At 40.8% G+C, this 23,461-nt stretch overlaps 1 protein-coding gene across 1 annotated transcript in view; it reads right to left on the reverse strand.

Annotated features, from left to right (window-relative positions):
- Positions 1-14,859: 14,859 nt before the first annotated feature.
- Positions 14,860-23,461, reverse strand: part of nmbr (neuromedin B receptor) — a 56,140-nt gene continuing 47,538 nt past the window's right edge. The window contains exons 4-5 of the mRNA XM_039781111.1: positions 23,213-23,451; positions 14,860-16,656 (exon numbers count right to left, since the gene is read on the reverse strand). Of these exons, the coding sequence (XP_039637045.1) occupies positions 16,494-16,656; positions 23,213-23,451 (402 nt within the window). The 3' untranslated portion in view covers positions 14,860-16,493. The remainder of the gene's footprint in view (positions 16,657-23,212; positions 23,452-23,461) is intronic.

Genomic DNA, 23,461 nt, shown 5'->3' on the forward strand with positions numbered 1-23,461 from the left:
TTTAAAAAATGTGATATTTTGCCACGTTTAGGTACAAAACAAAAAGGTAATTTGAGGATCTAAATGTAACCAAGCCAAGACAATTAAACAAGGAGACACACAAAGAAGAAACAGGCAAAAAGTTAGCTGTAAGGTGTGGACCGAAGACTAAAGATGAATGTGGACAGAGGGATACACAGTAATCCTCGGGCTTGGGGCTCAGTGCACTGCAGCTGCACAGGTGATTTAAGTCCTATTCTGCTTCATAAATGCTGCAGACAGATCAATAAGGCTTTCCCTTGGTATGTAATGAACATCATCTCTGACCCAGTGATTCTTAAATGCTTCATCGGAGCCATTCTGAAGCGCTGGCTGACTCACAGGCAGCTCATATCGCTCTAAATCTAATGTGGGACCGATTCCAGATTGCTTCATTTGTCTGGTTCTTTTTTCCCACATTTTTTCCCATGAATGTATTTCACTTATGTCTTTATATCGGCCCGCCCAACCCATGACTCTTTAAAAAGCAGCCGCATGCTGATTCATTGGATCAGCTACTGAAGTGCTTGGGTTTTAATGAAAATCTTACATCTGATTCTCACACAGCTGCACACTGCTGAATAGGGTTGGGTATCGTTATAATATAATACTTTTAAAACGGTGCTGGTGCCTGAACCGATATAAAGCTGTTTAAACCTTGTGTTGTCCTCCTGTTTTATCTGTAAAGTATAGATTATCACCCCATTCAGTGTTACATCTTCTTAGCCAACTTCATTCCAATCTATTACCACTAGCGTTACACTTATTTCTGGAATTCATGGTCAATAAACCTCATTAATATGAACTTATACCTACTTTCTGAGTAAAACAAAAAGCACAAATTATGAATTATTTTGACTAACTAAAATCAGAGGATGTGGAGTGGATCACACACTGGTATATGTCAACGTTTAGTCAGGAAACTGTTTTGAAACCATTTCAATTTATTTCCAAATGCTATAAAGTTGTAGCCTGACAAGCCCAACCCACATCCAGATGTTGGGTCTGGGATCTCCCCATTGGCAGGGCTCAATCTGAGGGGCGGGATAAATAGTTGTCTTTCAAATTCCCTCTGCACGCGATAGGATAGCGCTGCAACCAAGCAGAGCAACGAAGAAGGTAGTGGAGCTAGCTAATAGATTAAACTTTTGTCGTATCCGCTCGGCAAAACTCCGAACACATCTTCCTTTTTTTAAGAATGACTTCAGTGCCGTTCTTTTCTCAAAGAAAAGCTGAACACTTTTGTCTTCCAGAAGACCGCTGTTCACCAGCAGCAGCAGCAGCCATCTTCTTAGTTTTCAAGTAGCAGGGAATTCATGCAGAACCGTTGCAACTCTGCCACCATTATGTTAAGCCCAGCCTACCGACTCCATACAAGATGTGATTGGCCCGGCCAGAGTTTGGTTTTTCCAGCTCGCATTCCATCAGAGAGTTGCTAGACAATCCTGGCTGCAAATTACATTATAAATTACAGGGTGCGTCTACATTTCTAGGCTAATGAAGTTGAATTAAAAACCCCACAATTCAATGAGAGTAATGATCCAATCCTTCATTTTACTTGCAAAAAGGACCCAAGGACAACAGGAGGGTTAAAAAAGTAATGGTGTTATGATAAATGCTTTAGATTGATAATTAGGGCATACAGAGATGCCAGGAGAGAAACTTTGAGTTGAGTCACAGATCCTGAAACATTGATAACTTTGATTTTTGATGTTGTGAGGGGCCCCCAGGCCTAATTGGTTAAGCCCTATTAGCTCCTCTCTTGCAGGTTTGTGTAATTGATAGGCGGAGCCGTCCACTTGGGCTGACGGGGAGCACCTGGGCCCAATGCCGCCAGTCACTATATAAGCTGACACTATAGCTGTGTAGCTCCCTGTATCTGCCAAGGTCCTCCAAGCCAGTCAGAAAACATTTGAAGCATGCATGACTTTTATGTTCATTTTCGGCATTTCGCCCTGCTGTGTTAAGAATGTGTGTTTTATTTGTGTGTAACAATTTGGAGACTTTTCTATCCCCCCTCACTTAGCCATAAAATAAAATCTGCACTGCCTACATTCATCCTCCTGTTGTTCTCGGGACAAATTTGACCCGTTTTCAAAGTTTCTACATGAGAAATGTGGGTTACTTTCAAGCAAATTGCCCAAAAATAACATTGATGGTTCCATACAAAGCTCTTCACAAGTCAAATTAGGGAACAGTTCACTATACTTTCTTTGAATTTTGTGTGTTTTATTCAATATTATATTATATATTATTATATACAAACATTTTATTTATTGACAATGAACTCCAAGAATAAGTGTAAAACAAGTGTGTATTAAGTTGGTGTCAGTGGTGTACTGGTGGTTGTGGAAAAGAGTCATACATTAAAACAACAAAAATATCAAAAATGTTGAAAACAATTTACAAAAACATTGGAAAAAGAACATCAAAACAAAAATGCGAGGGAAGCCTCTAAAAAGTGAAACTTCAAAATACTGCCGGTTATGATACAAGAAATAAGAGACAACTCTTGTTGCCACCTAATTCGTACATCCTCGTCTCAGTTTAGTCTTCACTTCAGAGGAGCTAAGGTCTTTAATTCTCTCCAGAGAGAGAAACTGTGTTAATCCCTAGCACGGAAATAGTTCCCTATATAGGGCCATTCTGGACTATATAGTCCACTATAAAATACCCACAATGCACAGCTAATTTAAGCGTACATACACTCACCTAAAGGATTATTAGGAACACCATACTAATACCGTCTTTGACCTTATCCTATCAATATGGGCCAACATTTCTAAAGAATACTTCCAGCACCTTGTTGAGTCAATGACACAAAGAATTAAGGCAGTTCTGAAGTTGAAAGGGATCCCCCACACCATTACACCCCCACCACCAGCCTGCCCACTGGTAACAAGGCGTGACGGATCCATGTTCTCATTCGGTTTACACCAAATTCTGACTCTACCATCTGAATGTCTCAACAGAAATTGAGAGTCATCGGACCAGGCAACATTTTTCCAGTCTTCAACTGTCCAATTTTCGTGAGCTCGTGAAAATTGTAGCCTAATTTTGTAGCCTAAAATTTTCCTATTTTAAGTGGAGATGAGTGGTACCCGGTGGGGTCTTCTGCTGGTGTAGCCCATCCGCCTCAAGGTTGTTCGTGTTGTGGCTTCACAAATGCTTTGCTGCATACCTCGGTTGTAACGAGTGGTTATTTGAGTCAAAGTTGATCTTCTATCAGCTGGAATCAGTCGGCCCATTCTTCTCTGACCTCTAGCATCAACAAGGCATTTTTGCCCCCCAGGACTGCAGCATACTGGATGTTTTGCCTTTTTCAGACCATTCTTTGTAAACCCTAGAAATGGTTGTGTGTGAAAATCCCAGTAACTGAGCAGATTGTGAAATACTCAGACCAGCCCGTCTGGCACCAACAACCATGCCACACTCAAAGCTTAGATCACCTTTCTTTCCCATTCTGACATTCAGTTTGGAGTTCAGGAGATTGTCTAGACCTGGACCACACCTTTAAATGCATTGAAGCAGCTGCCATGTGATTGGTTGATTAGATCATTTCATTAACGTAAGATTTAACAGGTGTTCCTAATAATCCTTTAGGTGAGTGTATGATGTGCTCTACATGCAACTTGATCTCACAGAATTCCATGAAATGAACACGGCCCCTTAACTCAAAATCTGTTGCAGTTTCACAGAATCGCAAAAAATTCCGTGATGGGCCCACGGAAGAAATCCATGAAATGATCACGGCCCCTTAAGTTAAAGGTCCCATGACATGGTGCTCTTTGGATGCTTTTATATAGACCTTAGTGGTCCCCTAATACTGTATCTGAAGTCTCTTTCCCGAAATTCAGCTTTGGTGCAGAACTACAGCCACTAGAGCCAGTCCTACAATGAGCTTTCCTTAGTATGTGCCATTTCTGTGTCTGAAGCTATTGAGGAGGAGAGTGGGAGTGGCAAGGTGGATGGTGGGGGTGTGGCCTTGACCAACTGCCACGTTTCTCGTTTGAAAGCCATGATGTCTCTCTCTCATGGGTTGGCCAAATTCTCTGGGCGGGCAAAGCAGAGAAAGGGGAGGTAACCTTGCTTGTTATGACCTCATAACAAGCAGATTCCAAAACGGCTCATCTGAGCTTTCATTTTCTCAAAGGCAGAGCAGGATACCCAGGGCTCGGTTTACACCTATCACCATTTCTAGCCACTGGGGGACCATAGACAGGCTGGGGGAACTCATTAATGTTAAAAAACCTCAAAGTGAAATTTTCATGCCTAGGACCTTTAAGGAAAAGGTTGTGGGTGGGCGTTTCCATGACACGCGGGACAACAACGGGATGGCTAACAGTTTGTGATCATTTCACGGAATTCTGTGAGACCAGGCTGCTACATGTTACTGCCGAATACCACAATGCAATGCGGTTGTGTTTTCCCGGAGGAGGAGAAGCAGAAGTCATAATGGAAACTGAAAAGGAAAAATGGAGCGGGCTTTAGTTTCAAAACAGTGGAAATGTAACATGCAACATATATAATATACAACCTGTTTCTATTTTCCGGAGCGCTCGGTTTGTTTCGGAGACGTATTAGAAGCATTTTAGTTTGTTTATTGTTTACATGATGCTGGGAGCGCCCACCTCCATCACACAAACAACGGGCACATCTCCTGACGCAAGTCACGCAACGCTGTGTTTTCGGCGTGGTGTCCGAAGTCTGGTTCGGTTGTTCCCAGTGTTCGAACTATACCGTGGCCTTCGGGGGAGCCCATTTTTTATTAATTTTTTTTTCACGGTGGGGGGGCGTTGCGCACTTGCAACTTACAAAGATACATAACGGCTACAAGTGTATACACTATACAGGATTAACTCTATTATACTTCATCAACAGGAATAGATAGGTCAAACAGCAAACAGCCAGCCACAAATAGTCGATAAACAAAGCATCAGGCTGTCTTTGAGATTTCACATGAACAACGGTTAAAGTTACTCAGGCTACCGAAGAATACCATAATAAAGAGCTTCCATCCTTAACAAACAGCCATGTATATGGGCTCTTCCAGTCTCTCCGCGCTGGCTGTTCCAATTTAACGGGAGAGAGGAGCAAGAGGGGTTAGGATGGTGACGGGCCGCTGTTACCACCTCCATCTTCAGCCAGAGAGGACATTATTTCCTCCCTTGTTCCTTCCTTGTTTTCTTTTTACCATGGCTATATGATGCTTACTGCAGAATGAATTTCAAGGACTTTGCGCGCCGATTAAAGGCCTCCAACGTTTATATTTTTCCTACGAATCTTTGAGTTAACAAGTAGTAAACGTGAGTTGAATTTGCACCGCAGCGCCGCCACGCCTTGATGCTCATGACACGAATGGCATGTATAGTTGTCTTTATTGAAGTGAATTAGGTTTAAATCGCCGTCATGCATGAATTAATGATAATTTTGCAATTTTACACATTATAATCCACGATGATCGCGTTACACAAAACTGAAATTGCACGTCAAACCTCTGTCTCTCTCTTCTCTTCAGTTTTATTTGCCTTTTGCTTTATTATCATTTTCAATTTTCTTTTGCATATTTGGCTCCTCTAATCCAACCAACTGCTATGAACCCTAAATTGAGTTGGACGTGCGCATACAGCATCTAATGATAATCTGTCACAGCAGGTTTATGTGACAAGCAGAGGTCAAACTCACTGTCATCTGGACCCGAGTACTGACTGTAAAGATTGTGAAACCAAATTTCTCCAGTGGAGAATAAGGACTATCTATCTATCTATCTATCTATCTATCTATCTATCTATCTATCTATCTATCTATCTAAGGGGACTTTCAAACTTTTGTGTTTTGTCAAATGTGGCACCAAAGCAATGGGCTATAATGTCATTCAACGCATTCCCATGAACAGTTTTGTATGACATCGTACGGAAACATAGTCACAACAATTTCTTGAAATTACGGCGACCGCCGAACGGTCACGACGGTCAGTCGGGTACTGGTCATTGTGAGGCAACAGTCATTTCAGAGGCCGTTACAGTTAAGTTTAGCCGGCAAAACGTCTTGTAACGATTAGAAAAGAAGATTTTGGTTTGGGTTAAAACACCATTCTCCTTAAGTAGTACTCCCGGGACACATACACCCATTTCCTGGGTGAAAGTCTTGTGTTTTCACCTTAACTTCTTCAGGACATGAACTCCGCTCCCCGGCTTGAAAGCTTGTGTTTTAGGAGCCAAACATCCACTCCGACCTCCTCCGAACACGGATCATTTCTTCCGTCATAATGACTATGGCTACTACTACCACCACTATAAACGTACTGTAACTATGAGTACCATTTGCTGCTTGAAGAAAGAACTTATGTTGGTACTTTACAGTCCAACCTGATCTCACAGAATTCCATGAAATGAACATGGCCCCTTAACTCAAAATCTATGAATCTATTATATCTATTTCTCTCCACAGCATCGTTTACTCCTCTGCCAGGCTGCGTAAGACGCGTTCATATCTTATTTATTTGGCTGGACCTCTTCACATCTCCCCATTTGCGCTGCTTCACACACTTTATTTGCTTACTTGCATGGTTAAAGAAAATAAAATGAATAAAACCAACCGCATTCCGATTCTAACAACACATTTCCGTTTTATGCTGGTTAGGATAGGAACTTTTTTTTAAAGCCAGGCCTTGTTTGTGGTAGTGGACACCTTCTACTTTTACTAAAGTAAATATGTCTCTGGTTATTTGTACTTTTATTTAAGTAATGATATTCAGTACTTCCTCCACCGCGGCTCCGACAATCTCCGAAAACCTGTCTCCCAGGAGGTGCACAGGAAGTGTCATGTCCTTATATGGGAATTTGCGGGGCGTTATCTTATGCTAATTAGGAACAACTGGCACGCGCTTTCAATTACGAAGACGTGGGATTCATCAACCCTAAGAACACAGATGCGAACAATTCTGCTGTTTAAGAACACGTCATGAATCCGGCGTAGACTTTTCTTAGGAACCTTCTTAAGAACATATTTAAGAGAAAACTTAGGAAGATATTGGTGAATGAGGCCCATTGACTTTACTTTGGCATTGTATTCCGTGCCACCACCACGTAATATGCTGTTAACAGTTTGTGACCATTTCATGGAATTCTGTGAGACCAGGCTGTACAGTCTCACGCTTAACATTGAGCTGCAGTGTTTTAATCAAGGGAATTTTAGGCAGTTTTATAACAACGTTGAAAAATGTTATCACTGGTAAATCGTTTCAGTTTAGCAGCCATTGGGAGAGCAAAAAGCTTTTGCTTTTTCAGATTGTCTGTGGTGCTGCTTTCCTTCAAGTAAAGACATAAAGGACTTTATTCCAATGTGCCTGTGTGTGTACTAATTAATGAAAACGTATTCTCTCACAGGTATGCTGCTGCTGACGAAAGCTTTACCTGTGATGTATTCACACACAAACACAACATCTGTCTTCTTATCTCCACTCTTCAGAAGTGGCTGATCACGAGGAGTTAAATATAAAGTAGCTTTGTGTGATTAAATACACAGGAGACAGTTTAAATAGGATGTATTGATCAGGAAAAGACTGAGAAGGGTTTAAAACTGAAATGATCCATTATCAAAGCGTGCCAGTTCTCCACTCACTCTCTGCACACGTCTTTAAGTATTAAACAGCAGATCAATAATGTTGATTAGTGCTGTGTAAATGTTTATCCTGCAACATATTTTACAGCAGTGAGCAATTAATGGAGGTTATTTAGAGCCACATTCACTCTGTAAGTCTGCACCATAAGCGGGAAATGAATGATACGTTTATTTGAATGCAGTTATGTGCTGAATCAATCAAAAATCAAAGTCTGAAAAAGTGACAAAGTAATTAAAAAAAACTTCTTTTACAACAAATTTATTAATGTTGACGTGCTGAAACTTTTTGGTAGCGGAGACAAATTACCAGTCTACAAGTTGCAATTAAGCAACATCATACGAAAGGGTGTGAAGTCATTATTGGCACGACAGTGATGTGGCTAGGACTGAGGGGCGTGCACCAACCAAGGCTAAAAAGAGACACCTGGAACCCTGTGATTGTACTTTAATAAGAGCACATTACACGTTACAATATGCATCAATGTGGTGGCAACACATTTAGAAAATAACACTTGTTTGCATGTGGAAGCATAAAAAATACACAAATAACACAGTTAGCATGAGAACTTATTCAGACATTATTAAACCAAAACCCAGATAATATAACAGCAATATATATTTCAACACAATGCATCTTTTATTTCATCAAGTGACAACTTTCTAAACATTTAGCTTTGCTGTGTCGTGTGTACAAATTGATTTCTATCTTTTTTTTGTTCTTAAATATAAACCTCTCTCTTTCTTTAACCCAGCAAAGGAAATAAATGTTATTTAAGCAGAAACAGGATTTTTTTTTAAAGCAGCGTTCCCTCACGCCACGATCAGCTTACACGATTGTTTTGTCTTTCACGACTATGTCAGACTAGACAGACATAGTGTTATAAATCATTGCCGTGTTTTGGACAGAAGACTGACAATACTACTTGAGATAACTCTTGTTACGATTTGATACTAAATTAAATTGAATTGTGTAGTCTGATCCTGGAATCAGAGAACTCTGTTAACTTTTCTTTTGGATCGATTATAAGATCAAATTCACACCAGTCACCTTCTCCCCATTTTATGTATGTTTATTTAGTGCTTTTTCATCTAGAACTTCTGATCCTTTGATCCCCGCTAATTAAAATCTTTAATGTGTTAATTGCACATTGGTCCCGTTGGCCCCTGGGCCCAGAACCGTGTCCCGGTCGTCCCCCTGTACTAACAGACATAAAGTTTACCTCTGGGAATTTGTCCCGAAATAAGGCCCTAAGACCTGACTCCAATTTATTAATTCCTGCATCTTCTTTCATCGGACTTAAGTTTACTAGAAGACAAGGATCAATCTGAGATGAAGAGTTCAGTTAAGCAAAGTTTACAGAGTCGAGCATGAGAGTTACAACATAGCTGTGTTGACAAACTCAGACTAAGGGCCTAATTTACTAACACTAGCGCAGTTTGCGCTGCGACTGTTTATGCGAGTTCGGTAATAGCACACGCTATGCTTCCATTTTGCGTAGTATTTATCAACCCTGACACCCATCGGGCAATCAGCGTCTTTCTCTGCCCACTAGACCGTAAATTGCGGTACTTGTGCTATGATATGGCTGAGTGCAGACTGCGATATTCCCACTGCTGATGCTATGACTGTTTGAAATGATCCTGATGCCAATATTTGTAATGTAGCGAGGAGTTTAACAACTGCTGGAATGGGATGTGAACGCTGAGTGGGAGATTCAATTTCATCTTTGATTTCTTCCAGTAACTCTAATATTGCATGGCTGCTTGATCTGTAACGCTAAATGATGTTGTGTTCACTGACAAAGTGTGATTCTTGTGTTAAAAATAAGCCTTGACTATGTCTTCATCTTGCTGAAATTACTGTTGCCATTTCACCAGCGGCATAAAGGTCTACGAGGAAACTCGACTGCGGCTGGTTTAGACCGGCTTTTAAGAGGCGGAGAATTCCCCCTCAGAATAGAGGCGCGCTCTTACTGACAGTCTTTATAAATACCACGGAATATATAATTAGGTGCACTTTGCGCTTATCCTCCCACCTTTTTGGGTGGAACTCCCACTTTCCCCACGACCCTCCCACGAACGCATATTGAAAGTGCAACTTGTCTCTTCTCGCTCATGTGGCAGACAATCTGCGATTTTACCCAAGTGCGCCCTGTTTGTAAATAGCCCGCATCGGTTACGTCCGTCTTTGCGACCAATTAGCGCCTGGAAACGGGTTGATAAATAAATCTAGCCCTAAGTTTCCTTAGCGACAGACATAAAGTGCTGGTCCACCAAGTTGTCCTCCGAAATGAGCGCCGATCTATTCTCTCCCTCAAGCTTTTATCCTCCCCTGGCAGGTGGGGTGTCTTCTTGTTTCCAGACAGAAACTGTTATCTTACGCACACACACACGCACACGCACGCACGCACGCCAAGGTCGGGGCCTCAGTGTGGTGCAACTTCCTCTCCTAATCGCTTAACTTTCACTGTCTTTCCTGTTTTTCTGATTATCTGTCTGTTACATAATGCATTCTTATGCCATAAAAGGCTTAAACTATTGTTAAAGGCTTAAGCTTAACCTTCTATGTGTCAGAGACATTTCCTTGAGCCAGTTCCTCAATGACTGCACACAGCTCTTTTGCAACGAACACAAATGCCCACATTTTGTTAAAAAAAAAATATTTCTACACCTCCATTCACTGATTTCCTGTTTCCATGTCTGGCTGTGATTGGACGAGTAGTTAACGGGGGCTGACAGCCGTTTTACTTAATCTTATTTGTTCAGGGAATATTGGCTCCTGTTCCACTTGACAAAGAGCTTCTCATTCATCAGACAGCTCCGCCTCTGGAGGTGTGATGGGTTTAATTAAACCGCTCAGTGATGAGACCATTTAACAAACCTAAATGATACGATACACTCTGATTCATTTCTCTCATTTTAAACGACCGTCAGATGACATTACACTCTTATACACGATGTTAGAGCTTTTTGGTTACACTTTACTTGAAGGTATACATAAGAGTGACATGACACTTTCATGAACGTGTCATAAACATTATGACCAAGTCATAAACATTTATGACATAACGCTTCTTTTAGTAAGTGTCATTCAATTTTTGTCATGACAAGTTATGGTTAGGGTTAGAGTTAGGGTTCATGTGTTCATGACATTGTCATGTCACTCGTATGTAAATAACTTCAAGTAAAGTATTACCAAGCTTTTTATAATTTTGAATTTTTAACAATTTTGAAAGATATGTACGAGGGTTTTCTCTATTGCCTGTCTGTAAATATACACAAACACGTTTAAACTAAACTTAACAAAGCTTGCTAGACCCACTGTTCCTTCTGTTAGTTTCTGCAGAGCTGATTTCCTACATTTCATCACGTACATTCAGCTGTGGGTTACATTTAAACCTTTTTTCTTTCTATTTTAACCCGGCAAAGGAAATACACGTTGCTCAAGCGGGGTCAGCCCTATGTTCGCACAGCCCTATGTTCCCACATTTCTAAGATTTGTCTTAAAATTAGGCCCTATGTTAGGTTTAGGGTTACATGTAATCTGTAATCCATTGCTACTGGATAATAGGTTGGGTGTAATTGGCTACCAAATTGGGAGAAAGGAGGATAAGATCTGATACAAATTTATGAAAAAGGAACTGTGGGAACATAAGCAGCATGAGGAAGTTCTCCAGGCTGTTTTTCAGGTTGTTCCCCTGTCTTAATCAGAAAATGCTAAGGGCGCCACCACTACAAATGCAACCAAGAATCGCACTTGCTGTTTGAACAACTAACTTATGAAGCTGTGTGGCACAGAGGAAGTAGATATATCAGCCTTTGAAACACACACAACACTTGTTTTGAGTCTTTTCATTCATTTTTTTTAAGGAGAAGAAATGTATAAAACATCAGCGGACTTGCAAATTATCACTTGGTTTCAAAGGAGTAATTTATACACCCTTGCTTGGTTTGCGTCTTTTCATTCATTTGTTGAGAAGAAATTTATAAAACATCATCAGACTTGCAAATTATTATTTTCCAACAAGAAACAACAAAAGTGGCCCCATCACATCTTGTATAGCTGCATTAAACTGTGGTCTATAATTTGGTGGATTTCTCTCCGTATAATTGCAGAACATAAATAGTATAATTATCTTTTATTATTTCCCCCTCATTGATGTCATTTCTCCTCTCTGCAGTGGCCTGATATTCCTTTATCTATATGTGAATGTGTTTGCAAAACATCACAAGAAATGTATTCAAAAATATAAAAGTAATTGTGTTTCAACGTGTGCAGTCAATCCTAAAATAAGGAATTTAATGGAAAATAAAGGAAAAAAAACGGAAGGAGGAGAAAAGGGGGCAAAAAACCCGCCTTTCTTTCCTGTGGTGGGGGGGGGTGCTTTTTTGGGGGGTGGGGGGGGGGGGGCGCCTTTTTTTTTTTTTTTTTGGGGGTTTTTGGGGGGGTGGGGGGGGGGGCGCGGGGGGAGGCAGTCAGAGAGGCTGGCGAGGCAGATAAAGAGGATATGGAGGAGAGGGATTGAGTCAGGGAGAGCGAGGGTACAAGAGGTGGAGAAGAAGACGGAAAAGAAAGCCATTATCAGAGTGACTTATAATTTTTAGCATAATAAGTACTCAGCTAATTCTATGCTTGGGTGATCAAATTAAATGCCTGGCCCATTTTAATGACTTGTATGCACAGGAGTTTCCACTCTATCCAAAATATCTCTCACACACAGTTTGTGGAAACTCATTTCCCTGTGACTCTTTCGGGGACTCCGTACCGGCTACAATATAACATGATTAATTAACCCTCCTGTTGTCCTTGTGTCAAATTTGACCAGTTTTCAGTTCACTTCAATGCAAATTTATCAAAGTTTTTTCAAAGTTTCTAGATGAGACATTTGGGTTTCTTTCAACCCAATTTGGCCCAAAGTAGCGTGGATGGTTCCATAAACGGCTTTTCACAATAGAAATTAAGGATGAGCTCTCTACTCTCATTGAATTTTGGGTGTTTTATTTAGTTTTAAAGCATTATCCTGACTAAACTTTGACATATCTGTAACTATCCATTGCCTTAATTCCTCTGATCTTAACTATTGGTCCAAATCATTCATAGTTTATGCTTTTTTTCTAACAAAATTTTTTATAATTTCATATAAATGAGGTTTATTGACCATGAATTCAAAAATAAGTTTAAAACTAGAGTTAATAAGTGTGTTGTAGTGGTGAATATACTGGTGGTAATGGGGGGAAAAAGTGTCAAACGTTGAAAAAAGAACGGCAAAACATTTTGATAAAAACCCACCAAAAAACGTTGGAAGAAGCAAGCAAAACATGGGGAAAAAAACAGTGTCTAAAAAAAGTGTTAATTTTGACCCAACACAAAGGTTAAAAAAGCTTAGTTAACACTAATATAAACATATGTCCAGATCATAGACTGTATAAAAAAAGATAGGTGACGAGTCTCCACTTTCTCCCACCGTACATAAAATAAACCAGAAATATGTTGTAGTTTAGGAGCCAGAGTGTGCGCAGTAGTGATTGGGCAGTGGAGCCGCGGTATCAACGTCCTGCTCATCTCAGCTGTCAATCATGATGTTTCAGCCCCTTTTATAGCATCAAATAACTAATAAAAACCTAACTGATCAGAAAAATTAACACTTGGACAAACATCAGTGTAGGACCCACCTATTGTATGTTATTTTTGGTCTCATTTGTTGATTATTGTGTTGTGCACTAATATTGTAGGTGGTGGGCGATTTCATTGCAGTTTGAGCGGAAGTGATAACATTTGTTTGCTTCACCTGTTCACCTGGGTCTTTTGGGCTTTGACAGAGAGGGGTGAGCCTGGGAGAGAACACTTTCTGTTGACCGCCGCACTGACGCACTTATTTCGACTCACAAAGTGATTTTACATTTGGTAACTGCAGTACTAGTTGTATTTTACGTGTGTAAATCATTGCAATACAATCTCGAGCACGTCACAGTGTGTTTATGCATCTCTCACTGTTTAGTCCCTCGCGGCAGCACTTTGTTGGACTGCTTACAGCCGCAACAATCAGTGTTTTCAGAAATACCTGAAATGACCGGTAGTTTTATGAGCTATACTGCAGTCAGCCACCAGGGGGCGATCAAGATGTTGTGGCTTGACTTTTAGGGGGGGCTGTCCAAGATGTCGTCCATGTTTATAGCGTTTTGCAGGTTGACATCTATTTTAGGGCTAAACCTGAAGTTAGTATCACCCTTTTTTCATTCAACAAAAAGCCATTTAGATGTATCTGCTGTATTTTGGATAATTCAGAAAATAAAAACCGCTGCTAAACCTGGTGTGTGTGTGTGTGTTCTTGCTGTCTTTGAGAGGACCAGGTGTTTTGGATGTTTCAAGTTAGGACATTCTTGAAAAGTGAGGACAAGGACTGTTCTTTTGTTGTTAGTCAGAAGTTTGCCTTTTAAGCTTGTGTTAACCACGGACTTTATTTTAGGAATCTAACCAAAACCCATCTAAAAAAAACAACAAGAACTGCAAGAATGTGGCTAGCTCATTTCCGGGTTTTAGGACTCATTTCTGCAGCACTCTATATACAGTATATGATCTTTGTTTGTTCACTGCTGGTGAAAAGCTGCATAATTCAAGGAACTCATACCATTACAATTAGCTCCTATCAAACACATGAGTTGAGAAAAGTTCAACTACCATTAACTCACGCAGAAGTGGACAACATTGATGTGTGTTCTCTGTCTCTGTCGTCCTCTGCTGTCACCTTTACAGCTGTTAAGAGCATCACTTTGCTTTTTAAAGACAATTCACACTAATAACACTGTGCAGCTCCTGATGGAGACCATCAGAGTCACAGGTTAAAGGTGCAGTAGGTAAGACTTAAAAAAAATAACTTTCTGTCATATTTACTGAAACTGTCCCTATGTCCGAGTAGAACTACATGAAGCAGGTAATAAAAATAAAGAAAATCTGGCTCCTCTGGCACCACCTACAGCCTGTAGTGTGATTTGCAAAAATCCACCGCTCCCCATTCAGATGCACCAATCAGGGCCAGGGGGAAGGTCTAACTGTCGATAGTCCTGGATCTTTGAAATCCTACCTACGGCACCTTTTAGATAGATACAATAAGACAGTATGAGTCACAGGTTAAATCCCTGTGGAAAATCCTGTCAAAGTAAATCAATGAACCCTTTCTTCACTTTCAAAACCTGACCCCCAGATAATGACACGTCAGACGTTTTGAGGAGCCAACAGCTGTCTCGCCACCCACCGCTCTTTACATCTGGCATAATGACAGCCACCAAGAGGTTGACACCCACTTAACTATACTGTAATTTCAGCTCCACTTACACCTGATTGTCTATTTAGGAGCTAGAAGCCTGGGGTGACAAGCAGTGGTTAGTCTGCTCTGACACATGTATTTTAAAGTGGCTTACAAAAAACATTTTCTTTTTAAGTATGAGGATATTGCTGCAGTCTGGGACTCACAGTCTTACATAGGAACATTTATTATATGTGTTTATGAGATTCAAGCAGAATTTCCCAACACAGAAACGTGAAACATGCCCTTCACTGAAAAACACATCAAACATCTAAGGAAGTAAATCAAAAACATCAAAAATGTCACATAATCATCTTTGTGGTGTGTGTGTTTTGAATATACAGCACATCGATATTCATCACCTGTCCGTTCATGCCAAAAGCAGCAACACAGCACAAAGCACTGACGCTAACTGTATACATTGAGCTGTTAATCTGTGCATCCACCAGGAAGAGCTCTTTAGGCTGTCAGGCTCTTTTTTTGCATGTTTAAAAGAGCTTGGAGAAGATTGTGTCACTCGAGATAAGTCAGATTATCCCAACACATGACAGACAAGTGGTTTTACTTTAGTTGGAACATGTTGAATATTGAGTTACCCTGAAGAAATGTGTCTCATCACTGATGGATGTCACATCATCTTTGCTTGAAGAAGGTCTTCATTATATATTATGTGGTTTATGGGAGGGAAAATAGAGACAGTGTTCAACTGGAGCTACAGTCGCATCTTTTACAAGAACTAAAACACAGGTATACCTGGTGAACCCAGAGATCAACAGAGCCACAAACCAAACCTTTATTTTTCCTCCACACAGATATTTTGGTGTACAAGGCTTTGGGTAGTTTTTATCTGCTACAAATCCATTGCATTCATCTCCAAAATAGTTGTATAGCTGGAGTTCAGAGAGAGAGTCAAACGTTTAAACCTCCAATGATCACAATATTCTCCGAAATATCCTTGGATAAGACATGGACTCGCTCACGTCTCTGAGGTCTCTGACCCTCCTTATCAAGAGACAGCAGACAAACTGACCAGAATCCTCCCTCTCTCCTTGGATCAATGCAGTGTCACCAAATAGATGAAAATGGCTTTTTAGATCAATCGATGATGAGCATTCCAGCAACAGCGAAACAAGCTTTCACAGCAGACATGCTATTTTGGTAACCATGCTGTCAATAAGACTGTCCTCTTATCCTTGTAGTTTGTTAAACCTTGCCTTGCAGTTTTAACTTTTTGTAACTTTAAGATATATACTCCTAGCAAACATTGTGGCTGTAGAAAATTTTAGTTTGGGATTTTGCCATCCCCTTTGATGTCTGAACTTGTATTTCCAAGAGGCACTTTTTGTTTGGTTTCCAAGTTCAGGATGTAGATGATGAAGTCCAGTGTGACAGGAGCAATTGGTACAATCATTCATCCGGAACAAGGCCTGTAGATCTACCTCTATCCATCCACACAAATACCTCTCCTGGTCTCAGGGCTGTACGAGTCATAATGTTTGCAGAAAACTCCCAGGATGAGGTGAAGGTGAAGATAAGCAGCCTCCCACTTCACAGAGCCACTTCCTGTCTGTTGGAGTTGCCGTTGGCTGCCGGAGCGCTGTTCGCGGCGTTGTGCGCGGGCTTCTTGACGGAGGTGAGACGGATGTGGGAGGTGCTATGCAGGTAGCTGGCGTGGCGCTCTGGGCGGGGACCTCGACCACATCGCAGCTGACTGTGCAAGCAAGAAGAAGAAAGAGTTAACAGAGTACACAAAGCTTAAAGGCCTTTCCCGATGTTCCTTGTGTGTGTGTGTGTGTGTGTGTGTGTGTGTGTGTGTGTGTGTGTGTGTGTGTGTGTGTGTGTGTGTGTGTGTGTGTGTGTGTGTATGTGTGTACACTCACACACACACAAACACACACACACACACTCACCTAAAGGATTATTAGGAACACCTGTTAAATTTCACGTTAATGAAATTATCTAATCAACCAATTACATGGCAGCTGCTTCAATGCATTTAGAAGTGTGGTCCAGGTCTAGACAATCTCCTGAACTCCAAACTGAATGTCAGAATGAGAAAGAAAGGTGATCTAAGCAACTTTGAGTGTGGCATGGTTGTTGGTGCCAGAAGGGCTGGTCTGAGTATTTCACTATCTGCTCAGTTACTGGGATTTTAACGCACAACCATTTCTAGGGTTTACAATGAATGGTCTGAAAAAGGAAAAACCTCCAGAATGCGGCAGTCCTGGGGGGCGAAAATGCCTCGTTGATGCTAGAGGTCAGAGGAGAATGGGCCGACTGATTCCAGCTGATAGAAGATCAACTTTGACTCAAATAACCACTCGTTACAACCGAGGTATGCAGCAAAGCATTTGTGAAGCCACAACACGCACAACCTTGAGGCGGATGGGCAACACCAGCACCCACAGGGTACCACTCATCTCCACTAAAATTAGGAAAATGAGGCTACAATTTGCATGAGCGAGAATGAGAACATGGATCCGTCATGCCTTGTTACCACTGTGCAAGCTGGTGGTGGGGGTGTAATGGTGTGGCGAATCCCTTTCGCCTTCAGAACCACCTTAATTCTTAGTGTCATTGATTCAACAAGTTGCTGGAAGCATTCTTTAGAAATGTTGGCCCATATTGATAGGATAGGGTCAAACACGGTATTAGTATGGTGTTCCTAATAATCTTTTAGGTGAGTGTATGTATATATATATATATATATATATATATATATATATATATATATATATATATATATATATAAATATATATATATATATATGTATATATATATATATATATGTATATATATATATGGGCTGTCAAACGATACATTTTTTTTTAATCGCGAATTTCTATAGTTAATCGTGATAAATCACATGTTTTATCACATGAATAAAATTTTATTATTTTGCATTTCAGAACTGTTTTTAAGTACATATTGACAAAGGAAAGCAATTCTTACCAGTGTATCTTGATTGGGAATCAAATGAATGCAAAGAAAGTTACTTTATGAACTTGACTTTAAGATTTGTAATTGTTTAGTATTTATTTTTTTATTTATATATGTATATATATATATATATATATATATATATATATATATATATATATATATATATATAGTTGATGCCGTTAAAATGGGTTTACGTTAACACCGTTAATAACGCGTTTAACTGACAGCACTAAAATATATAGGTATTCATAAAAATCTGTCTTCTGCAGTCTATAACGTGCATTTGAATAAGGTGCATTTAGTACAGGTTAACTTTGCAAGTTGCCTGAGCATTAAGGAGCCTAATAGTGGTGGGGTAAGTACTGTTACAAAAGTGGGATGTTTTGCCCCTGAGACTGCAGAGGATAGTAGTTGGAATAGGGACCTAGCAGGGTGGGAGGGGTCATCTAGCACTTTCTGCGCTTTATGGCTTGTCCGCGTGGCGTAGATAGAGGCTACAGATGGGATGTCATGTCCTATAATTTTGGATCACTTGTGCCTTTTGGACATTTTAGAAATCTGGTTTTAAACCTCCAAACATCTTGTACTTCTTGTAATTGCTTTACATAATTGTACTTTCTTTTACATCCTAATTATCCCAATTTATTTATCAAATATATCTTCTAATTAAGTAAGTGTTGGTAGCTTTCTGTTGTCCTTAAGATGATGTTGCTTCTTCTCTTTGTTGTTTAGTTTTTTGTCTTTGTAATTTGACTTGATGTTGTAAATAAGGACCGCCCCCTCAATGATCTCTCGAGTATAAATAAAGGTTAAATACATGAATGAACTATAGACGAGGGGAATACAGTGTTCAATCGGTTAATTTAATTAATTCATAATACTACTTGTATAACCTGGAGTCTTTTAGCTCAGCTCAAAAGGACAAGCACACATGTAAAATGTTTCTACATGCACAATCCAACAAATAGAGAATTAAGTCTTCTATAATTAATGTTTACTTAGTTTTAATTGGACAAGAAAAATGTTATTTACCCTAAAATTAGCACCAAATTACAGAAACTGAGCAATCCCCCGTTTTCTGGCAGAGTACCATTACAGTAGACTTCTCACAATGGATTGCATCCAGTTCAGGTTAGAGCTGAAGATCTTTGCCCGAACCTGACGGGACCCGATGGGACCCGACAGGTTCGGGCTTAATTTCTATTATTTTTCACGGGCTCGGGCCGGGCTCGGGCTTGCGCTTCGGGCTGCATGGTATATGAGCGGTCAGTTGATGCGTTTCGATTAGCGTGAAAATGGATCCTGAGGAGGTGAAACGGAGGCTGGTCTCTGGAGGACTTAATTAATTTCTTTGTTCCAACTTCCAAGTGGCCTATAGCCTCCGTTATTCATGAATAAATGATGTTAAAACATGTATAAATGACTAATTTTTTACGAAAGACAAAGGAGCTGTGTGCGTGCGGCGCAGTCTCTTTTTTCTTTCTCTCCCTTTTCCGCCGATGCGGTGCGAAGCGCGTGTCCGACTCTAATGATGCTGATAGACGGCATTTACAGTCGGGCTGTAAACGGGTTTGGGCTTTTAAAAAGCTGTCAATCAAAATGTACGGGTCGGGCTCGGGCCGAACTCTGTCGGGCTCGGGCCGAACTCTGTCGGGTCTCGGGCCTTTTCGGGCCGTACTTTTAAGGCCCGATTACAGCTCTAGTTCAGGTATGTTCTGTAGTGAAGCCACCAAAACAACATTGTCCGCAAAAAGATTGAAAGAGATACAGTGCCTTATTTTAACAATCTAAGCATTACATTACATTGCATTACATTACATGTCATTTAGCTGACGCTTTTATCCAAAGCTCACGTGCAGCACATGGCGCAGGTGCGTTTAGGGCGTGTCCAAATCCACTTTTGCTTTGACGGCAGAAAAAAAGGTTTTTTGGGCGTAACATGCAATAAACCAATCAGAGTGTCATCTCCCATTCCCTTTAAAAGCCAGGCATGTTTGTACCTTGGTGCATTGCTATTATGACGGCGGATTTGCACAGTAATATTTGTATTTGTAATTTTCTGCATGTGTGTGTGCTGCTGTGCGTCCCTGTGTGTGTAACAAGCATAGTGTGAGTGTGCTGAGTCTAGGAGCATTTTACTAATTTGCTGTTAAAATAATTAACATAGCGCTATTGACTTTAGACCAGGTTTTTGTTGGTCAATGGTGCGATCACTTCCCGCTGCCTCAAGATAGCAATAAGCCCAGAATGCATCTGAACACACCTCCCTGTAAGACCAGCACACCTATTGGCGCAAAGATGGTTTGCTATTTAAACAACATGGGCGCTGGATGGGAAACTGACAACTGCGTCGGTCTTAAACTAGCAAAGACACTTGCGTTGGACTTAGTGCCGTGCCGGGTGCAAGATAGGGCCCTTAATCCTGAAGTCACCGAACTGGATTCTTTCCATGAAACAGAATAGTGAGGAGGCACAACAATCACTTTTTCAATATTTTCTGACATTTTATAGTTAATTGAGAACAAAATCTGCAGCTCTGTTTTTAAACTAGAGTGAAGATATTGGTATTGAATTAAACAAGAAGGATTAAGGAATCCATGTTGTGTTAACGCTCCAAAGATAGGCGAAATGTTGGAGAGGGAATAAAAGAACTTGTACATTTTTTTCTATCTCTATGTAACTGCTTTGGGGTCAATTCTTAACGACAACATTAACATTTTTAATAGAGCAGCAGTTTAGAGGGTTCCTTGTACAATTTACGTTACCTTAGTTCTTGTTCATATCCAAGTATATAAAAGGAAATTGAATTGTATAAACTGGTATTTTAACTGAAATATCCTTGATTGAATCGATATTTAATCAATTACGAATCACGAGATCCAGGGTACAAGCGGCCGAAATGTGTTTCCTCAGGAGGGTGGCTGGCGTCTCCCTTAGAGAGAGGGTGAGAAGCTCAGTCATCCGTGAGGAACTCAGAGTAGAGCCACTGCTCCTTTGCATTGAAAGGAGCCAGTTGAGGTGGTTTGGGCATCTGGTAAGGATGCCCCCTGGGCGCCTACCTAGGGAGGTGTTCAAGGCACGTCCAGCTGGGAGGAGGCCTCGGGGAAGACCCAGGACTAGGTGGAGGGTTTATATCTCCAACCTGGCCTGGGAACGCCTCGGGATCGCCCAGTCAGAGCTGGTTAATGTGGCTCGGGGAAGACCCAAGACTAGGTGGAGGGATTATTTTTCCAACCTGGCCTGGTAACACCTCGGGATCCCCCAGTCAGAGCTGGTTAATGTGGCTTGGGAAAGGGATGTTTGGGGTCCCCTGATGGAGCTGCTGCCCCCTCAACCAGACCCCGGATAAGCGGACGAAGATGGATGTATGGAGAAATCCAATCAAATCAAATCAGGACCTTGTGAATTGGAATCAAATCGATTCAGGAAATCTTTGGCGATACCCAGCCCTAATCGTCAATTGCTGCCTCCATGGAAAGTCGGCATTGCAGCAGGAAAAAAATGAAACCATTTGACTCCAGTAGTCAGTCTTGGTTAATGAGCTCCCCGTGTACAGAAGGTGAAGGCTTAACATGTCTGTACTTTATGGAAATCCTCACACTTTGGATTTAAAACATAGTTCAGTTTAAACGTTCTTTTGAATAATTAAAAGTAAATACAAAGACATGTGCATTTAGTGCTTCATGCTACAGCCCCTTTTATAATTGCTTCCTGAAGGCATATCTTATTTCCTGTACAAAGCACAAAGTCCGTCTCTGGGTTTTAGGAGGATTGTCCCAGAGTTTGGAAGAAGGTTTCCATCTTGCCGAGGTAGGATAATCATGTTTAGTGGAAGAAGTAGCACTCAGAAAGAGATTTAGAAAATGACAAAGCCATTATTGCTTCATCTTACGACGAGGTTATAGAGTCAATTTACAGTTAAAATGGAAGTTCTCGCTGTCTGTTTTTTTTTTCCTGAATTATATCTGAGTTCTATAAATGTTCAGCCTTTGGAAAGTTTTGATTACTTTATAACTGCAATTTAGCATGGTTTGTACACAGACGTCAAGACATCAGCAACATCCTGCCAATACTGAGCAGCAGCCTTCCTCCGCTGACTGCAGGCGTTTTGATCCAATATATCTTATTTGCATTTTACAGATACAATCAATAAGCGATCACCCACTGCATGTTTTCCATCTTTTTTATGGTAGACAGACGGACGGATGGACGGACAGACAGATGAATAGATAGATACGCTTTGTTTGTCCCAAATGTTGAGCATCCAGTCAAACTGCGTGCTAAAATGTGGAAGCCGCTTAGTGACAAACCTAAAAATATTGAAACTATTAAAAGAGATGTTTGAGAATTTCAGATCTGAATGTTTCTGCATCAACGGTGAAATTCAATAGGAGCTTTGAATTAACTTGGCAAACTATACTTTAAAAAAAAAAATTCCGTCTTCAGTAGGAACTAATGGGCTTGGAGCTGAGAGGCACAGACAGAAGGTCAGAAAGTATTCAGAGGTGGACTAACACATTGGTTTGGTCTTTTTGCATTTAATACCGACGTTTGATACCGACACACAAGGCACCCTTGGGCATCTGTATTAAATGCAACAGGCTTTCAACTGTAAACCCATCTGCGACAATATTAGACACTCAGAGCAAGTGGTCCAGAAGAAAGAGCAACAAAGTCCATGTATTCAGAATGTTGAGTTGGTGGATGGGTCAAACAAACTCAGGACTTTCACCCAGGAGGCCGTGGCTTGTTTCCTGTGCGTCACAGTTATGTTACAAACACACTTCTTTTAACCCTAACCCATGATCTTGTCCTAACCCTAACTAAATGATTGTCTTTTTATGGAATTTGTTGGCAATAGGCGTGGGACATAATATTCTGATGGTATGATAACCTTTAGCAAAATATCATGGTTTCAAGGAATTGCAATTACAGATTTAAAATGTATTACTTTGAAATGTCTGGGTAAAAAAACAACTTGTTTTCCATTGAACATAATGTATTTAATTTTTAAACACACTGCAGACTGACTACAGACTGGCAGGGACAGGGATTTCTAAACTGCACTTTGTGTCCTTGAAGAAGAAAACAGCTTATGCAGCAGGAACGGTATGACGGAAAATATAAGTTGAAACAGTGACTTTTTCAAACCGTAGTATACCTTGAAACTGGTAACCAGCCCATGCTTAGTTGGCAATAAGAAACATGAACAATAATACCAGCCTTATCCTTGTAGAAATGGTTGTTGTATACAACCAATTGATTAAATTGTCAGGGTTATTTGAGGTAGTTTAAGAAACTCATGTCTGAAAATAGACCCAACCTGTTGAAGTGTCTGCGGAAGCTCTCGCTGAGCAGGTAGAGAGCGAACGGGTTGACGCAGGACGAGGAGAAGCTGAGGACTCTGGCCAGCAGGGTGATGACGAGGTGAGCCAGCGACAGATCCATCTGGTGGTAGTGGAAGGAGCGGTACATGTAGAGCACGTGGTTGGGGAACCAGCACAGGGCGAAAAGGCCAACGAACACCAACACAATCTTGGCCAAACGCTTCCTCGTCTCCATCTGGATTAGA

This window comes from Perca fluviatilis, chromosome 18 (assembly GCF_010015445.1).
Source record: "Perca fluviatilis chromosome 18, GENO_Pfluv_1.0, whole genome shotgun sequence".
NCBI lineage: Eukaryota > Metazoa > Chordata > Actinopteri > Perciformes > Percidae > Perca > Perca fluviatilis.